This window comes from Myotis myotis, unplaced genomic scaffold (assembly GCF_014108235.1).
Source record: "Myotis myotis isolate mMyoMyo1 unplaced genomic scaffold, mMyoMyo1.p scaffold_m19_p_8, whole genome shotgun sequence".
Taxonomy (NCBI): Eukaryota; Metazoa; Chordata; class Mammalia; order Chiroptera; family Vespertilionidae; genus Myotis; species Myotis myotis.
In genome coordinates this window covers 3,563,519-3,578,151 of record NW_023416390.1, presented here as the reverse complement: position 1 = coordinate 3,578,151, position 14,633 = coordinate 3,563,519, and the positions used below count along the sequence as shown (strand labels likewise).

The window sequence follows — 14,633 nt, the reverse complement described above, 5'->3', positions numbered from 1 at the left end:
TCAAGGGCATATACCCTGGTTGCAGGTTCCCCACCCCAGTGGGGGCACGAGTGTGAAGCAACCAATTGATGTGGCTCTCTCACATCAATGTTTCTCTCTCTCTCTCCTCTCTCCCCTGACTCTCTCTAAGAATCAATGGGAAAAGTATCCTCCAGTGAGGATGAACAAAACAAAAGAGGAACCAAAAAAAGAAAAGAATGAATGCCAACCCCCTGAACCGGTCCCAGCCACCCCCCCTCAGTCTTTCCATCAGGCAGATCCACAGCCAACAGGAGACGGGCACTCCCTCCACGAGGAAGCAAATGGTCTGACTCTCCCAGAAGGAGGAGGTCGCTGACGTGGCCAATTAGTGGCTGCGCTGTCTTCTTGGCGCATATGTTCCCGAGATGAGGAACCGCCGAAATGCATCCAAACCAGTGACCACAGCCCACATCCGATGACTCGCTCAGGAACAAATGGGTACAATCAGACCCTCCGAAAGCACGGGGCGGGGCACACGTAGGTGTACACTTGTGAGGGGGTGCAACCGTTTATTCTTGTGTTGTTATTTTTATTGATTTCAGAGAGGAAGGGAGAGGGAGAGAGAGAAACATCAGTGATGAGAGAGAACCATTGATAGGCTGCCTCCTGCACGCCCCCTACTGGGGATGGAGTCTGCCACCCGGGCCTGTGCCCTGACCTGACTCACAGGTGGGCACTCAACCACTGAGCCACGCCGGGCAGGTGGAAACCAAGGTTATTGATCTGACAACGAAACAGCCAAGAAAGTGGAAACATTTAAACCCCACTTTGGCAAACCAGCAGGAATGACCAACGGCCAGCCTCGGCTGTAACACAAGAACACGCGGTACAGAAGCCACGGGGTGTGCTACCCAGCACTGGGATGCAGTCCGTAATAGCACAGCTCTGCACGGTGACTGTGGTGACGCCATGTCGGGGTGGTCGCATCGTGAGGTTCATACAGGCAGAATCACTAGGACGCACACCTGAAACTAACACATCGTCCTCTGTCGACTATATTTTAAAGGAGAGCATGTTAAAGATGGAACAGACAGGCAGCCCCCATCTCCCTCACCACCCTCCTCCTTCCTGGGCCCTCAGTTCCGCGGAGAAGACCCGATGGCAGCAGGGGGAGCCTGCAGAGTGCGCTCGCCAGTGCAGCTCTCCCCACCCTCTCCCGGTCGCCAGGCCCCAGGCAGAATCACCTCTCACTCCGGCCATCAATCATACAAACTGCTTTTATTACAAGCACAAGGGAAAACAGCACAATCCCTCCAAAAAATACATACAGAGGTTCCTATCTGGTTCCGCAGCATTTTGCACATAATCTTTATCATCCCACTAGAAATATAGACAGCCCATCTAAGCTACAAAAATCTCAGTTCTGTGGGTTTCCGAGGAAGTCAGCCTTCCCTGGCCTCCCCTCCCCGCAGGGAGGCGCTGTACTGCAGCCTCCTGGAGCCCCGAGGCCCCGGCCTCCCTTAGGCAAGCAGCCCGGAGGCCCGGAGCCCGTGGCACAGGCGCCTGGCGGCCCAGCGAGCGGCGGCCCAGCACAGCCTCGTGCTGATGACCGCACCGCACTCGGGCTGTGCTCACTCTGCCACCCCCGGGGCACTCGCCATCCAGCGGAGCGGGGGAGGCTGGCCGGGGTCTTACCTGTCTTCCCGGCTCCGCTCTCCCCGGTGATGAGAATGCACTGGTCCTTGTCTTGATCTCGCAGGGACCGGTAGGCTTCATCCGACAGAGCAAAGCTGCAGGGCGATGGAAACAAGGCCTTAGGGTCAGCTCACCATCACGTGGTCATCACATGTCACCATATGTAACCTTAGGGTCAGCTCACTATCACATGGTCATCACATGTCATCTTATGTAACCTTAGGACGCAGCTCACCATCACATGGTCATCACATGTCACGATATGTAACCTTAGGATGCAGCTCACTATCACGTGGTCATCACATGTAACCACCTTAGGATGCAGCTCACTATCACATGGTCATCACATGTAACCTTACAATGCAGTTCACTATCACATGGTCATCACATGTCATCACATGTAACCATAGGATGCAGCTCACCATCACATGGTCATCACATGTAACCTTAGGATGCAGCTCACTGTCACATGGTCATCACATGTCACCATATGTAACCTTAGGATGCAGCTCACTAGCACATGGTCATCACATGTCATCACATGTAACCTTAGGATGCAGTTCACTATCACATGGTCATCACATGCCATCACATGTAACCTTAGGATGCAGCTCACTGTCACATGGTCATCACATGTCACCATATGTAACCTTAGGATGCAGCTCACTAGCACATGGTCATCACATGTCACCTTAGGATGCAGCTCGCTATCACATGGTCATCACATGTCATCACATGTCACCTTAGGATGCAGCTCGCTATCACATGGTCATCACATGTCATCACATGTCACCTTAGGATGCAGCTCACTAGCACATGGTCATCACATGTAACCTTACGATGCAGTTCACTATCACATGGTCATCACATGTCATCACATCTAACCTTAGGATGCAGCTCACCATCACATGGTCATCACATGTCACCATATGTAACCTTAGGATGCAGCTCACTAGCACATGGTCATCACATGTCACCATATGTAACCTTAGGATGCAGCTCACTAGCACATGGTCATCACATGTCATCACATGTAACCTTTGGACGCAGCTCACTATCATGCAGTTATCACATGTACCCACGGCCACTTCAAGGCCCGTTGATGTGCTTCAGCTAGAACGCTGAGGCCTCCCACTCCATTTCCTGCCAAGTCTTACGTAACATCCACCCTGCGTGGCCCTTGTTACCTTTCCCCGTGCATTCCCCGTGAACCAAACTGGCGCTGATGTCTTGTCTCTAACCTACGCTTTATGCAACGCATGCGCTGTTTATGGCTCCGTTTGTTGGCGTCCGGGCGATTCAGGGGACCCAGGAGGGAACCGTCACATCGCACGTCCCTACCGGACACTGCGGGGACTTTCAGGGCGGTTCACTGGTTCCAGAAGAATGAGGGAGAAATGTGCTCCAACGTGAGAAAAATGGCCGCAAATACCGGTAGCTGATATCACCAGCACTGAGCTACATCCGGCCCACCGCCTCCACCAGTGACGGAGCTGCACGGTCCCCCAGGCGAACGGGGCCACGGCTCTGCCTCGGCTCTCCTTCAGTTCCAGCCCCGAGGACGGCCAAGGCCGCCTGTCGAGGAAGGCAGGCAGCCAGGCCTCCTGTGGACCCCCCTCCGCAAAATTCACCAACAGGACGCCCTTCGCTCCCTCCAGCTTAACGGAGCGTCATGCTGTCAACGTGCACTTAATTAGGGAAAACTCTTGCACTTAACCCCTCAGCGAGTCCGCCCGAGTCTGCCTGGGTCAGGAAGGGCTGGGATATGAAGGGAATGAAGGAAAAGGGGAGGCAGACAGACAGACGGACAGGGCACCACCAAGTTAGCACAAAGCTGAGGATCATGGGGAAACACTGCAGAGCCAATGGGGACCCCGGGAAGGCCAGGCCTGAAGGAGCATTAGCAGGACAAAGGCTTTTAGGTGGAAACAAAGGTGGACTTCAGAGCAGCTGCAAGTTGCCAGAAGGCAACTTGGGGGATCAAGGCCTGAAGCAGGGCCCTGAGTCAGGGACAGAGGTGCGGAGATAAAGGGGCTGAGCAGGAAGAGAAGCGGAGGTGAGGGGGCCACGGAGGGCTGTGGGCGGGCAGGCAGGAGGGCGTGGCCACCAGACACAGCCGGCAGAGCTAAAACAGCATCCGTGACCATCAAGCACGGCCCCCAAGCCCTTCCCGTGGAATCGTTTAAAAATCACAGCGAAACCACTGTGAATAAACCATCACTGATCCCTTTACAGATGACGCACCTGAGGCCAAACGTGAGGCCACACTGCGTGGGACCAGCGGAGCCGGCACTGGCCCTGCTCTGGGCCCAGGCGGCCCTCTGCATGCGGGTAGCGCCGGGCCACCCACGGGTGCCCGCGGAGAGCGCTGGGGGCAGGAGAAGCCCGGACACAGGGAGGGTTTACGTTCGGACGGGACCCTGTGGCCTGGCCATCCAGCCCTGGGGCTTTCCTTCGAACGAGAGTGAATGGAGCCGTTGACACCGACAATTCACTGGGCCCCTTCGATGTGCCGGGAGCAGATTTCGTCCTTCAACAGCCCTGGGAAGGCCGTGTTCGCCTCCTTGGGGAAAATGCCTCGACGGAGCCCGAGAGGGACCCGAGATGCCCATTCTCGCCGCAGGGCGGCCACTCCCTGAGCGCAGTGACACGGTATCCTCCACGCTGGCGCCCGGCACCGCCTCCAGGCAGTCATCCGGCTGAACTTGGGCTGATCCGTGTGCCAGTGGGAAACAGACCACATCGGTGAGCTGCGATGATGCAGTGAACGTTCCGCGTTGTGATCAGTTACGCGCCCCTCGGATCCCCTCCCAGGTGCACGCTCCTCGGGAAACAGGCCTGCTTTCTATCGGGACTAGGAAACAGGCATCACCAGGACCAAGCCATGAACGGACGAATGGGTGGGTTCCCTCCACGCGCTGCCGAAGCCCCTGCGGGGTGTGGAGTGAGCCCCCCCAGGAGCGGTAATCGGGAAAGCCCGTCCTGTGACCTTCACAGGGAACGAAGCCCCGCCCACCGTCCAATTAGCCCCTCCCCTCCACTCCTTCACCTCGCACAATGTCATAATGGGCGCACAGGGGGAAGGCAGACTGCACGGGGGCGATGCCAGTGAACTTCCAGCCATGCACTCGCCCACCTCCACATGGGCTGGTTAACTCAGGCCTTTTCCCGTGCTCCTGGGACTATTGCTAGATCCCAAAGGAATAACCACATATGACTGTGCATGTGTGCACGCATGCCCCCCAACTCCCTCCCCCCCACCCCGACACACACACATGTCACCAGGACCCTGCCATGGGTTGACTTAAAGTCAAAACACCTAACTTGAGCTCTTACTTCCTCTTGTCTGTCACAGACAGAAATACTTAACTGTTGTCCCCAAAACTGGGCACAATTCATCAAGCGGAGAGTATGTTAGAATCTAAGAGAGAGGCTCAAAGGGATTGCTCTTCTTCCAGGACTCGAGAGAGCCCTGATTTCAAACTGCCAGGAAATCTCACCAAATTAAAGTGCCCAGCACCGGGGAGACGGGGCTGGCCTGCGGGCACACCCTCTCAAGCACAGGGTAATGCCATCCGACCCGTCTGTGCAAACACTGGCCTTGACGTCACTGCTTGAAGAAAAGACCCGAAGGCCCTGGCTGGTTTGGCTCAGTGGACAGAATGCTGGCCCGCGGACTGAAGGGTCTCGGGTTCGATTCTGGTCAAGGGCACATACCCGGTTGCAGGTCTCCCAGCCCTGGTCGGGGTGTGTCTCTCTTACCTAGATGTTTCTCTCTGTCTCTCCCTCCCTTCCACTCGCTCTAAAAATCAATGTAAAAATATCCTCAGGTGAGGATTAACAAAGAAAGAAAGGAGAGAGAGAGAGAGAGAGAGAGAGAGAGAGGAAGACACAGGCCCCGTCCCCATCCTGTTCCTTCTCTCTGGCAGCATCAGCCTGGCCCAGCACCCTGCCAACACGTAACCACACGCTGAACCCACAGGCCCGCCTCCCGCCCGCCCTGTAATTGAGGAGCCTAAATAAACTTTACAGACATTCTTACTTCAAAACAGTTGCGACCCATATGCTTCCCATTATCCTGGAACACATCAGCACTGTCATCGACCACACACACAAATGAGCGGTGTTATCACACGGTGACGATGGCGTAAGGGGCACGCAGGGCCCTAGCTCGCCACGTCGGAGCGGGTTCACCCGCGTCCCCTGTCCCTCACTGAGCGCTAGGAACAGAGACAGGCAGGCCGACCTGGGACGTGCTCCTTCCAGCTCAGCTCAGGGCGGCTCCCCGGGAGCCGCAGGTGCCCAACCCACGGTCACTGCCACCAGCGACCTGTGGCTCCGAGGCCGGAGCGGTTCGGTGTGGGCTCCTCTGCTACGTGCTGCCCGGGCAGAGGGGGCGGCCCGTTCCACACCATCCAGCTGCTGCCCACGCGCCTCCTCCCTCCTGCTTCTGTCCGGACTGTTCCTCTCACGGCGGCTCTGCCCTCCTGGGGCTCGGGGCACTGGCAGGGCTGCCCCTCCCCAAGCCCGCGCCCGCCGCCCGGCCACGTCCTTCCCAAGCTCACCTCACTGACTGCAAAGCCACGATGCTCCACAGCACGGCGCACCAGGTACAGCGCCCGTCCCCCCCGGCCCGGACGGCCGGCTGCCCAGTCCCTGGCCCTCCCCCACGGGCGGCCGGAGAAAGCACTCCCGCAGCGGCTGGCCTCCCGAGGGCCTGCCGCTGGTCACCTCCACCAGCCAGAGAGGCGGGCAGAGCACGTGTGTCCGGGCACCTTTCCTGGACTTAGGTAACCGCCTGTAGCTTCCTATTTCACGCTTTTCCTTCGAGAGCTCTCAACATGGGAGCGGATCCCCTTCCCCTCCGTCTTGCACCCTAGAGCACGCCTCTCATGTCACACCCAGGAGCGCTGCGTTGGAATTCAACCCTCTTCTCTCATCCACGACTGACACCTACAGATCTCCACCAACAGATCTCCACCTACAGATCTCCACCAACAGATCTCCACCAACAGATCTCCACCAACAGATCTCCACCTACAGATCTCCACCAACAGATCTCCACCTACAGATCTCCACCTACAGATCTCCACCAACATATCTCCACCAACAGATCTCCACCTACAGATCTCCACCAACAGATCTCCACCTACAGATCTCCACCTACAGATCTCCACCTACAGATCTCCACCAACAGATCTCCACCTACAGATCTCCACCTACAGATCTCCACCAACAGATCTCCACCTACAGATCTCCACCTACATATCTCCACCTACAGATCTCCACCTACAGATCTCCACCAACATATCTCCACCAACAGATCTCCACCTACAGATCTCCACCAACAGATCTCCACCAACAGATCTCCACCTACAGATCTCCACCTACAGATCTCCACCAACAGATCTCCACCTACAGATCTCCACCTACAGATCTCCACCAACAGATCTCCACCTACAGATCTCCACCTACAGATCTCCACCAACAGATCTCCACCTACAGATCTCCACCAACAGATCTCCACCAACAGATGTCCACCTACAGATCTCCACCAACAGATCTCCACCAACAGATCTCCACCTACAGATCTCCACCTACAGATCTCCACCAACAGATCTCCACCTACAGATCTCCACCTACAGATCTCCACCAACAGATCTCCACCTACAGATCTCCACCGACATATCTCCACCAACAGATCTCCACCAACAGATCTCCACCTATAGATCTCCACCGACAGATCTCCACCGACAGATCTCCACCGACAGATCTCCACCGACAGATCTCCACCGACAGATCTCCACCACGTCTTTCCTTCCCAGCCCGGGGGCAGCCCTAACAACTGGGGGTTTCCAAAGCTATGTAACAAAACAAAAAAAGTGTTGTGTGTTTTTTAAACGTTCTAACCATCCAAGTGTTCCACCGATTTCTAACTTCATATTGAACCCGGTCGAGGGCTGATGTGGCCCAGGAGGAGGACATGGAAGAGAAGGAAAAGGAGAAATTACGAGTGGCGTGTTTTGCGCGGTAACCTTGGGGGGTTTCGTTTGCTTGCTTTCTTATTTGTTTTTAAGGAAAAGCAGATGTTGACCTTCCTTGTAAAATATTATTGTAGCTATATCTTTTTTAATTTAATTTTTTTATTGTCTGAAGTGTTACATATGTCTCCTTTTTCCCTAATTAACCCCCCCCCCCCCGCATTCCCACCCCAGGCAAGCCCCCACCGCCCCAGTGTCTGTGTCCATTGGTTGTAGCTATCTCTTTCTTTATCATTGTCTCATATGCAAAATGCAGAAAACGTTCACCCACTTGAGAAATGTCACCTTGATAAATTAGCGTTATGCCTCCCACCAAACATTCCTTCACCCTATCACATCTTAAAGGAAAACTTCAAAAAAAAAATCGTTATAGTTATTTATTACAGATAACTGTAACTTTTTATCCAGGAAAGGTTTATTGCATTCATGTCCTATGCCAATATAAATATGGTAAAATTAATATCTTTACAACTATACAGTTATCTCCTCAGGGCCACAACACTGTAAGCATTCCTAACAACCCAAGCCCTGGAACAAGGGAAGATAAAACACAGGAGTGAGTCTCCCTTCAAAATAAATTGCAATGGTCAAAATGTACATGATGAAGTAAAAAGGAAAGAATATGAAAACAAACATATAGAATAGAACTGGGGAAAGGGAGGTGGTGAACAGACCTAACCGGCAAGGTTTCAATATTTTACATACTAAAAGATAGTAAAATTCTAAAAATAATCAATCAAATAATTCAAAAGAAGGCAGGAAAAAGAGGAACCGACACAGAAGAGACAAACAGAAAATAAAGTATTAAATGGCAGACCTAAATCCAACCACTTCGATAATTACATTAAATGTTGATGGATAAAATACTCCAATTACAGGGCAGAGAATGTTGAATGGATACAAAAGTGAAACCCAATTAAATGCTGCCTGCAGGAGTCACTCTTAAAAGAGAAAGACATGAACAGGCTGAAAGGAAATAAGACAGAAAAGGATATTCCAGACGAAAACAACTGGTCAAAAAAACATGACTGTGCTTTTCTCTTGATGCATCTGAAGTCCCTCGTTGCCATCGCAACATAAGGACGCCATCCCGCGTCATGGCCTCACTGATAGCAGAGTGCAGGTGAGGCTTAACTATCTTCAAAATGAGCTGCACCCCTTCTTCTTCTAAGAATATTTTATCCCCACCAAATTTCCTAAGTTCATAGACATTCTTTTATCCCAAACCTAAGTAGCTACATTGGTTTCTTTTGGCCACATAATTGAAAAGGCTTCTTTCTATCGCCTGTAAAACAGAAATCATCTCATCTGAGATTAATCATTTTAAGGTGACATCTGTGTTTTGATGACAATAGTAAAACATCAAATAAAGCTCAAAAGCCGGGTTTTAAAATAGTACACGTCAAAAAGACACAAAGGCTTAAAATTAGATTGGTTTACTAAAAACGGACTCCACGGTATTTCTGCGAAATTTCATAGACTGTCTGAATCAAGCTCAGTGTATACACCGGCTCTCTTATGACATGACTCAAAGACATTTTTTAATCTTGACCGTCAAATATAACCACTGAGAGGACAAAAACCCCACCTCTGGAGGTTCATATACAACGGCTCACGGGTGTTACACTGTTTTAAGGAACCACAGAAATCCTGTGTGACTAGCCAGGAACTTCTTTTACTTACAGTATCGGCACTGACACGCGAAGCTCTTGATTTCAAACAGCCACGAGCTCTGAAGGGGTCATCGTCTTCTTTCAAGACTTTAGGAATTTTATTTAGAGCTCACCCACATTCCCAAATCCTCCCAACCCGGTGCGCCTGGTCATTATCAAAACCCGAATGGAGTTCCTCCATCAGCCACACCCAGGGCCCTCGGGCTGAGAGTCTCGGAGCAGTCAACACCCTGGCCTGGAGACTGATGGGGAGACTGACAGGGGACGGGCTGGCCTCTTCAAAGGTGGGTTGCAAAAGCCAGGTACTGGAGACAGGCCTCAGGAAACAGATAAGGGGCTCGAGAGGCTGCAGTGCGCCAGGAAGGAAAAGACAGGGCTGGAGATAGGATCGCAAGGAGGAAACATCTGCCTCCCGGGCCTGGAGGCGGCTCCCTGGATGCAGGGCACTGCTGTGCGTGGCTGAGAACTTCCTTCTGAATCCGTGCCCTGAGCGCGGAGCCGCAGGGAGCCCTCCGGGGCAGCAGCATCCTGCCCAGGGCCCTGCGTGCAGTCAAACGCCAGGAGGCGGATTCATTCCGTCTGTGCTGCTGCAGGGTCTGACCTCACAGGTGCATGGAGGGTGGGTGGCTCTGCTGCCTCGAATTCCTCTCCTACTCATGAAAACGGAGCAGCATGTGGAGGCTGGAGGAGAGCATCCACCCGGCGGGGCACCCAGGAGTCAGAGGCGTGCACTCGCCCTGGGGTCTGAGGATGAGAAGTAAGAGAATCTCTCCTCTGGAAGCTTAAAATCTAACAGGAAAGATCCTGAGTTCCCCCCAATGAAGGGAGTGTGAGGAGGTAGTGAGCCCACCAGCAACCCCTAAGGACACCAGGAAAGGGAAGCATGGCTGTTCCTCAGAGGGGCCGGCCAGGGAGGCTGCAGCTTCTGAATCAAGGCCCCGGCAAGGAGGAGGCCGGAGGACACAAAGGCCAGAAGGAAATGGTGTTATTTCCCCGTCCCCGTCCAGAAAGGAGCAAAACACACCTGATCCGGGGGAAAGGGCAGAGAGACAATCAGGCTCTTAATGCAAATTCCATGAGCCCGTGAAGTATTTGTGAAGTATTTTTAGCGTCTCTGTTCACAAAAGAAACACCAACAATCGCCTTTTATTACCCGACTCAGAAACAATCCCACAGCGTCACAGTCCACAGGAATAACCCTTTCTGCTCACAGTGACCACAACCAAAAGCAAATTCCCACCACGACTGCTTATTCGGGGGGGGGGGGGGACAACCTAGCTATTTCAATTCATTTCATAGTCAGTTTTCATGTCAGTCTAAAATTATTTTCGTTGCTACTTCATAACTGTAATGTTGCTGCTGTGATGAGTCGTCATGTAAATATCTGATATGCAGGATGGTCTTAGGCGACCCCCGTGAAAGGGTCGTTCGACCGCCAAAGGGGTCGCGACCCACAGGTTGAGAACCGCTGGTCTAGAGAAATAATTGACTAAACTAGGTAATGAGCTTTTTCTCCTCATTTCTGGCCTGAGCGCCCGTCAATGGGGAAGCAGTTGTCTGTGGCCGAGCAACTTTCACAAGCCGCCTGGACACAGCATCAAAATCTGGCGTGTGTCAGCACCAGGACTCCGTTCCTGACCCTCTCCTCGTTGCAGCCAGGTTTACCCTTTGCTGTGATGTGCTCCCGGAATAAAGTGTTTTCCCCGCATCCGGAAAAACTCAAAGCAAGTTTGCATCACCCTGCTCTCCAAAACCACGCTTCTCGGAGCGCCCGGGTTTGAAGGAGACCGCGTGCTCCTGCGTGGGCACCAGGGAAATGTCAGGGGCCCGTCCGCGGGGCTCCTGACAGTCAGGGCCTGGAGGACTTGATCCCAACATGCCAGAGCCCCCTCCCGCCCCCGCCACACTCCAGGGTTTAAGAAGCACCCATCCCGATCAAGTTTGCAAATTCAGGACAGAGGCAACATGCAGAAGCCTGGCCTCTGGGTTTCCAAACAGAAAACAAATGTCTTCATTTTACAAAGAAACCCTGTGACCGAAAGAAGACCAGAGGATCGCACATGAGACCATCGAGTAGAAGCCCCTACGAGCACGGGCAGGCTCAGGCCTGGGTGACGGGCAGCCCTCCCGGACAGCACCCAGTGGGGTCCAGAAAGGGCGGCCACCCCTTATCTGCCCCTCTTCCAGAAGGTTCTCCCTCCTCCTCCCTCCCTGACCCCAGCCCTGATCCCCACCCCGGGGAAGGGGCTTCAACAGAAGATAAGGAAGCTCAGGATGCCAGCGGGTCTGTCTGCACAGAATTGGTGACTATTTTTATGTTTCTTTTTTTAAATGCGAAAACATCTGCCTTTAAAAATGGCTTCAAAGTGGCCACATAAGCACGGGTAAACCAAAAATACCCTCCGCTGGCCGCAGGCTGGCTGCCCGAATGCTCCGCCTGCAATGCGGGCGGTCACTCCCTCCGCACAAGCTGCAGGCTCCACGGCTCCACCAGGAGCTGCCCGGACCCAGGGGATGAGGGGTGCGGGGGCGGGGGGGGGGGGGGTCATGGGGACTGACAGCAACGCCCTACTGCTGCCGCTAGATTGAAAGTGGGCACAGAAAGTGCCTGGACACTAACAAAGGGGTGGGAACAGCTCTCAGATTGTCCATCGCACAGAAAGCACAGATCCAGAGGAACCCAGATACGGAGCATTAAACATCTGATTTCAAGTGTGCTAAGCCATGTCCACGTCGGCAAGCGGACCGTGTGGACACTGTCACATGCACAGAGCGCGTCCATGTTTGAGAGAAGCTTTCTGATCAGCGAGCAGGCAGCCAGCATGTGTCACCCACCACATGCCTACAGGGGCAAGGCATCTGACAAAGCCTGGATCCTTAAGGACCAAACTCTGAGCAGCTGAGAAGAAAGTCCCGGAAGCCAGCACCACCCTCCCGGAGGGGCAGGGAGGCCAGGAGACCTCGCGGGGAGGGGGGCTGGGGGATACGCCCCAAGGCTCTCTGTGCGCACAGACTGGGCCCTGGAGAGCCAAGTGCCAAGAGACAAGCTTCTATCTTCAACCAAAATCTTGAACTTAACAACTTCCTTTATGTAAATCCAAACTGGTTTCTGGTTACACGGCGAGGTCAACATCCGGCCAGTGACACACACAGATGCAACCCCTACAGCTGTGTGTGACAGGCCGCAACCAGCCAGGCCCCCCAGGGCTGTCCATCTCCCCTGGCTCCCTCCCTGCCCAGACCCCCACCGTCCCCGGCAAGCGCCTTCTTCTGAAAAGCCCTGGACAACTCCCCTTGTCCCAGGAGCCCCTTGCCCGTAGGCCTGTAAACCTGCGCTCCGATTTCTCAAAGACTTCGCCTCCAGGTGCTCCCCCTTGAGAGCGGGGACATGACTCGCCTCCTCCGAGCCTGACCCGGGATCTGCACGGAGTGTGTGTGGCACGGACCCCAACACCGTCATCTACCGTTCACGCAAGAAGGTGAAAAAATACGGCGTTTTCAAAGTCTACGTTCACTTACCAACTATTCCTAAACAACCAAGTACAGGGGAAATCCAAACTGATGCCATCAAACATGCGCATGTACACGCACACGCGTGTGTCTATGAAGACAGAGCTGGACGGACTTAAAATCCTCAGAGGAGGAAGTTAAGAGGAAGTGGGAACCGATCCCACACTCCGGCTGAAAGTCCTTCCTGGGTTACTTCTCAGGACGCAGCCCCCTCCCTCCTGCTGGTCTCAGATCCTATGTGAAGACGAAGGCAGACCATCGCCTTGACTCTCGCTCTCCCGCGTTAGGAAGGCCGCCCGCACGCGGTCACCCTGCACAAGGACCCGAGGCCCTGGCAGCTCCCGGTGTGAGAAGCCAGAGGGACCGCAGTCCCTTCCAGCGGCCGGGGCCGCAGCCTGCTGAGAACGGGGCTGCCTCTGCTCCCCAGACCCTGCCGTCCAGGGCTCCCCGACTCCCACGCCTCCTGGGAGTCCCCAACACCGTCCCTTCTGCCCTCCCAATGGGAGACCCCGCCCTGGAAGGAGGGGCCGTGTCCCTGGTGTCCTGCCCCAAAGAGAGCCCTGCAACGTGGGGGTTCTGTCCGAGGAATGAACCAACTCAGCAGCGACTCCAACTGGTTAGGAGGCTGCGGGAAGAGCTGCAGGAGCGACCTGCTCCTCTCCCTCGGGTCTCCCTGCTCCTCTCCCGCGGGTCTCTCCGGCCCCTGAGGCCTGAACCCAATCAGCACGGGGCGCCCTAGCAGGAGGCCCATGGCCCTGGGCGGAGCACCCCCCCAGGCAGCGGCAGGCTTGGCGACAGGAGAAGAGGCATAGACGCTGGGAACAATGCCACGTTCCCCAGTTGGCTTCAGAACGGTGAGCACTTATGGAAGGAAAACTTCTCTGCAATTTGTTTAAACAATCCTTCAAATATGGAATCCCACTTCCTCAAAATATCCGATGGCTCCTAAACATACTGCTTTAGGTTCTAAAGAAAGAACACACACACGCGCGCACACACATGCACACACGCACACACACGCACACGCACGACTACTCTCTGCAAATATGTGCGCTTTCAATACCTACTGATGGAGGAAATACCCATTTCTGCAAGAACGTCCCCAAGCCCAAAGGCTGGGATCACCCCTACACTCTCCACAGCTGCCAAGTCGCCATCACAAACTGGTTCCGGCCTGGAGAGCCTTCTGTTTGCGATGACTTACGGCCCACATCCGCGCAGACTGGAGGGAGCCAGCTATTGAAGTAAGTCGTGGTCTGCTTCCTCAATTTTCATAAAATAATGGCAGCCCAACTCATTACTCAGTGGGTTTCAAAACTAACGCTGTCTTTTAGTGACAACAGAGTATGTGTGCTCTGTGCTCTTTCCAGAGAACAAAAACTCAAATGGTCTGCAGATCACCTTGAACTCAAAGCCCACTTGTGAGAAAACAGAAAATAAAGGTACATCCAAAACGGTCACAGAGCACCACCTGAAGGAGACGGTGTGGCCTACTGCTCCTTGGACTCCCGCGTCCAATCACACCCCCATGAGTCAGGCACCTGTCCCCGTGGTTCTCAGCCTCGAAGGCACATCAGACTCACCTGGGGAGCGGATGTCTCGTTCTCCCCTCTCCATACTCTACAGATTATGATCAAATTCTGTGGTGGTTCTGCCCGGCCGGTGTGGCCCAGTGGTTGAACGTCAACCCAGGAACCAAGAGGTCACCGGTTCGATTCCCGGTCAGGGCACATGCCCAGGTTGCAGGCTCGAG

General features: G+C 54.1%; 1 protein-coding gene across 8 annotated transcripts in view; it reads right to left on the bottom strand.

Moving 5' to 3' along the window:
* MYO1B (myosin IB) overlaps positions 1–14,633 on the bottom strand; it is a 140,413-nt gene that overhangs the window by 67,065 nt on the left and 58,715 nt on the right. For all 8 annotated transcript variants that reach the window (XM_036319790.1, XM_036319789.1, XM_036319786.1 and 5 more), the window contains one exon: positions 1,657–1,751. In XM_036319790.1, coding sequence (XP_036175683.1) covers positions 1,657–1,751 — 95 coding nt within the window. The remainder of the gene's footprint in view (positions 1–1,656; positions 1,752–14,633) is intronic.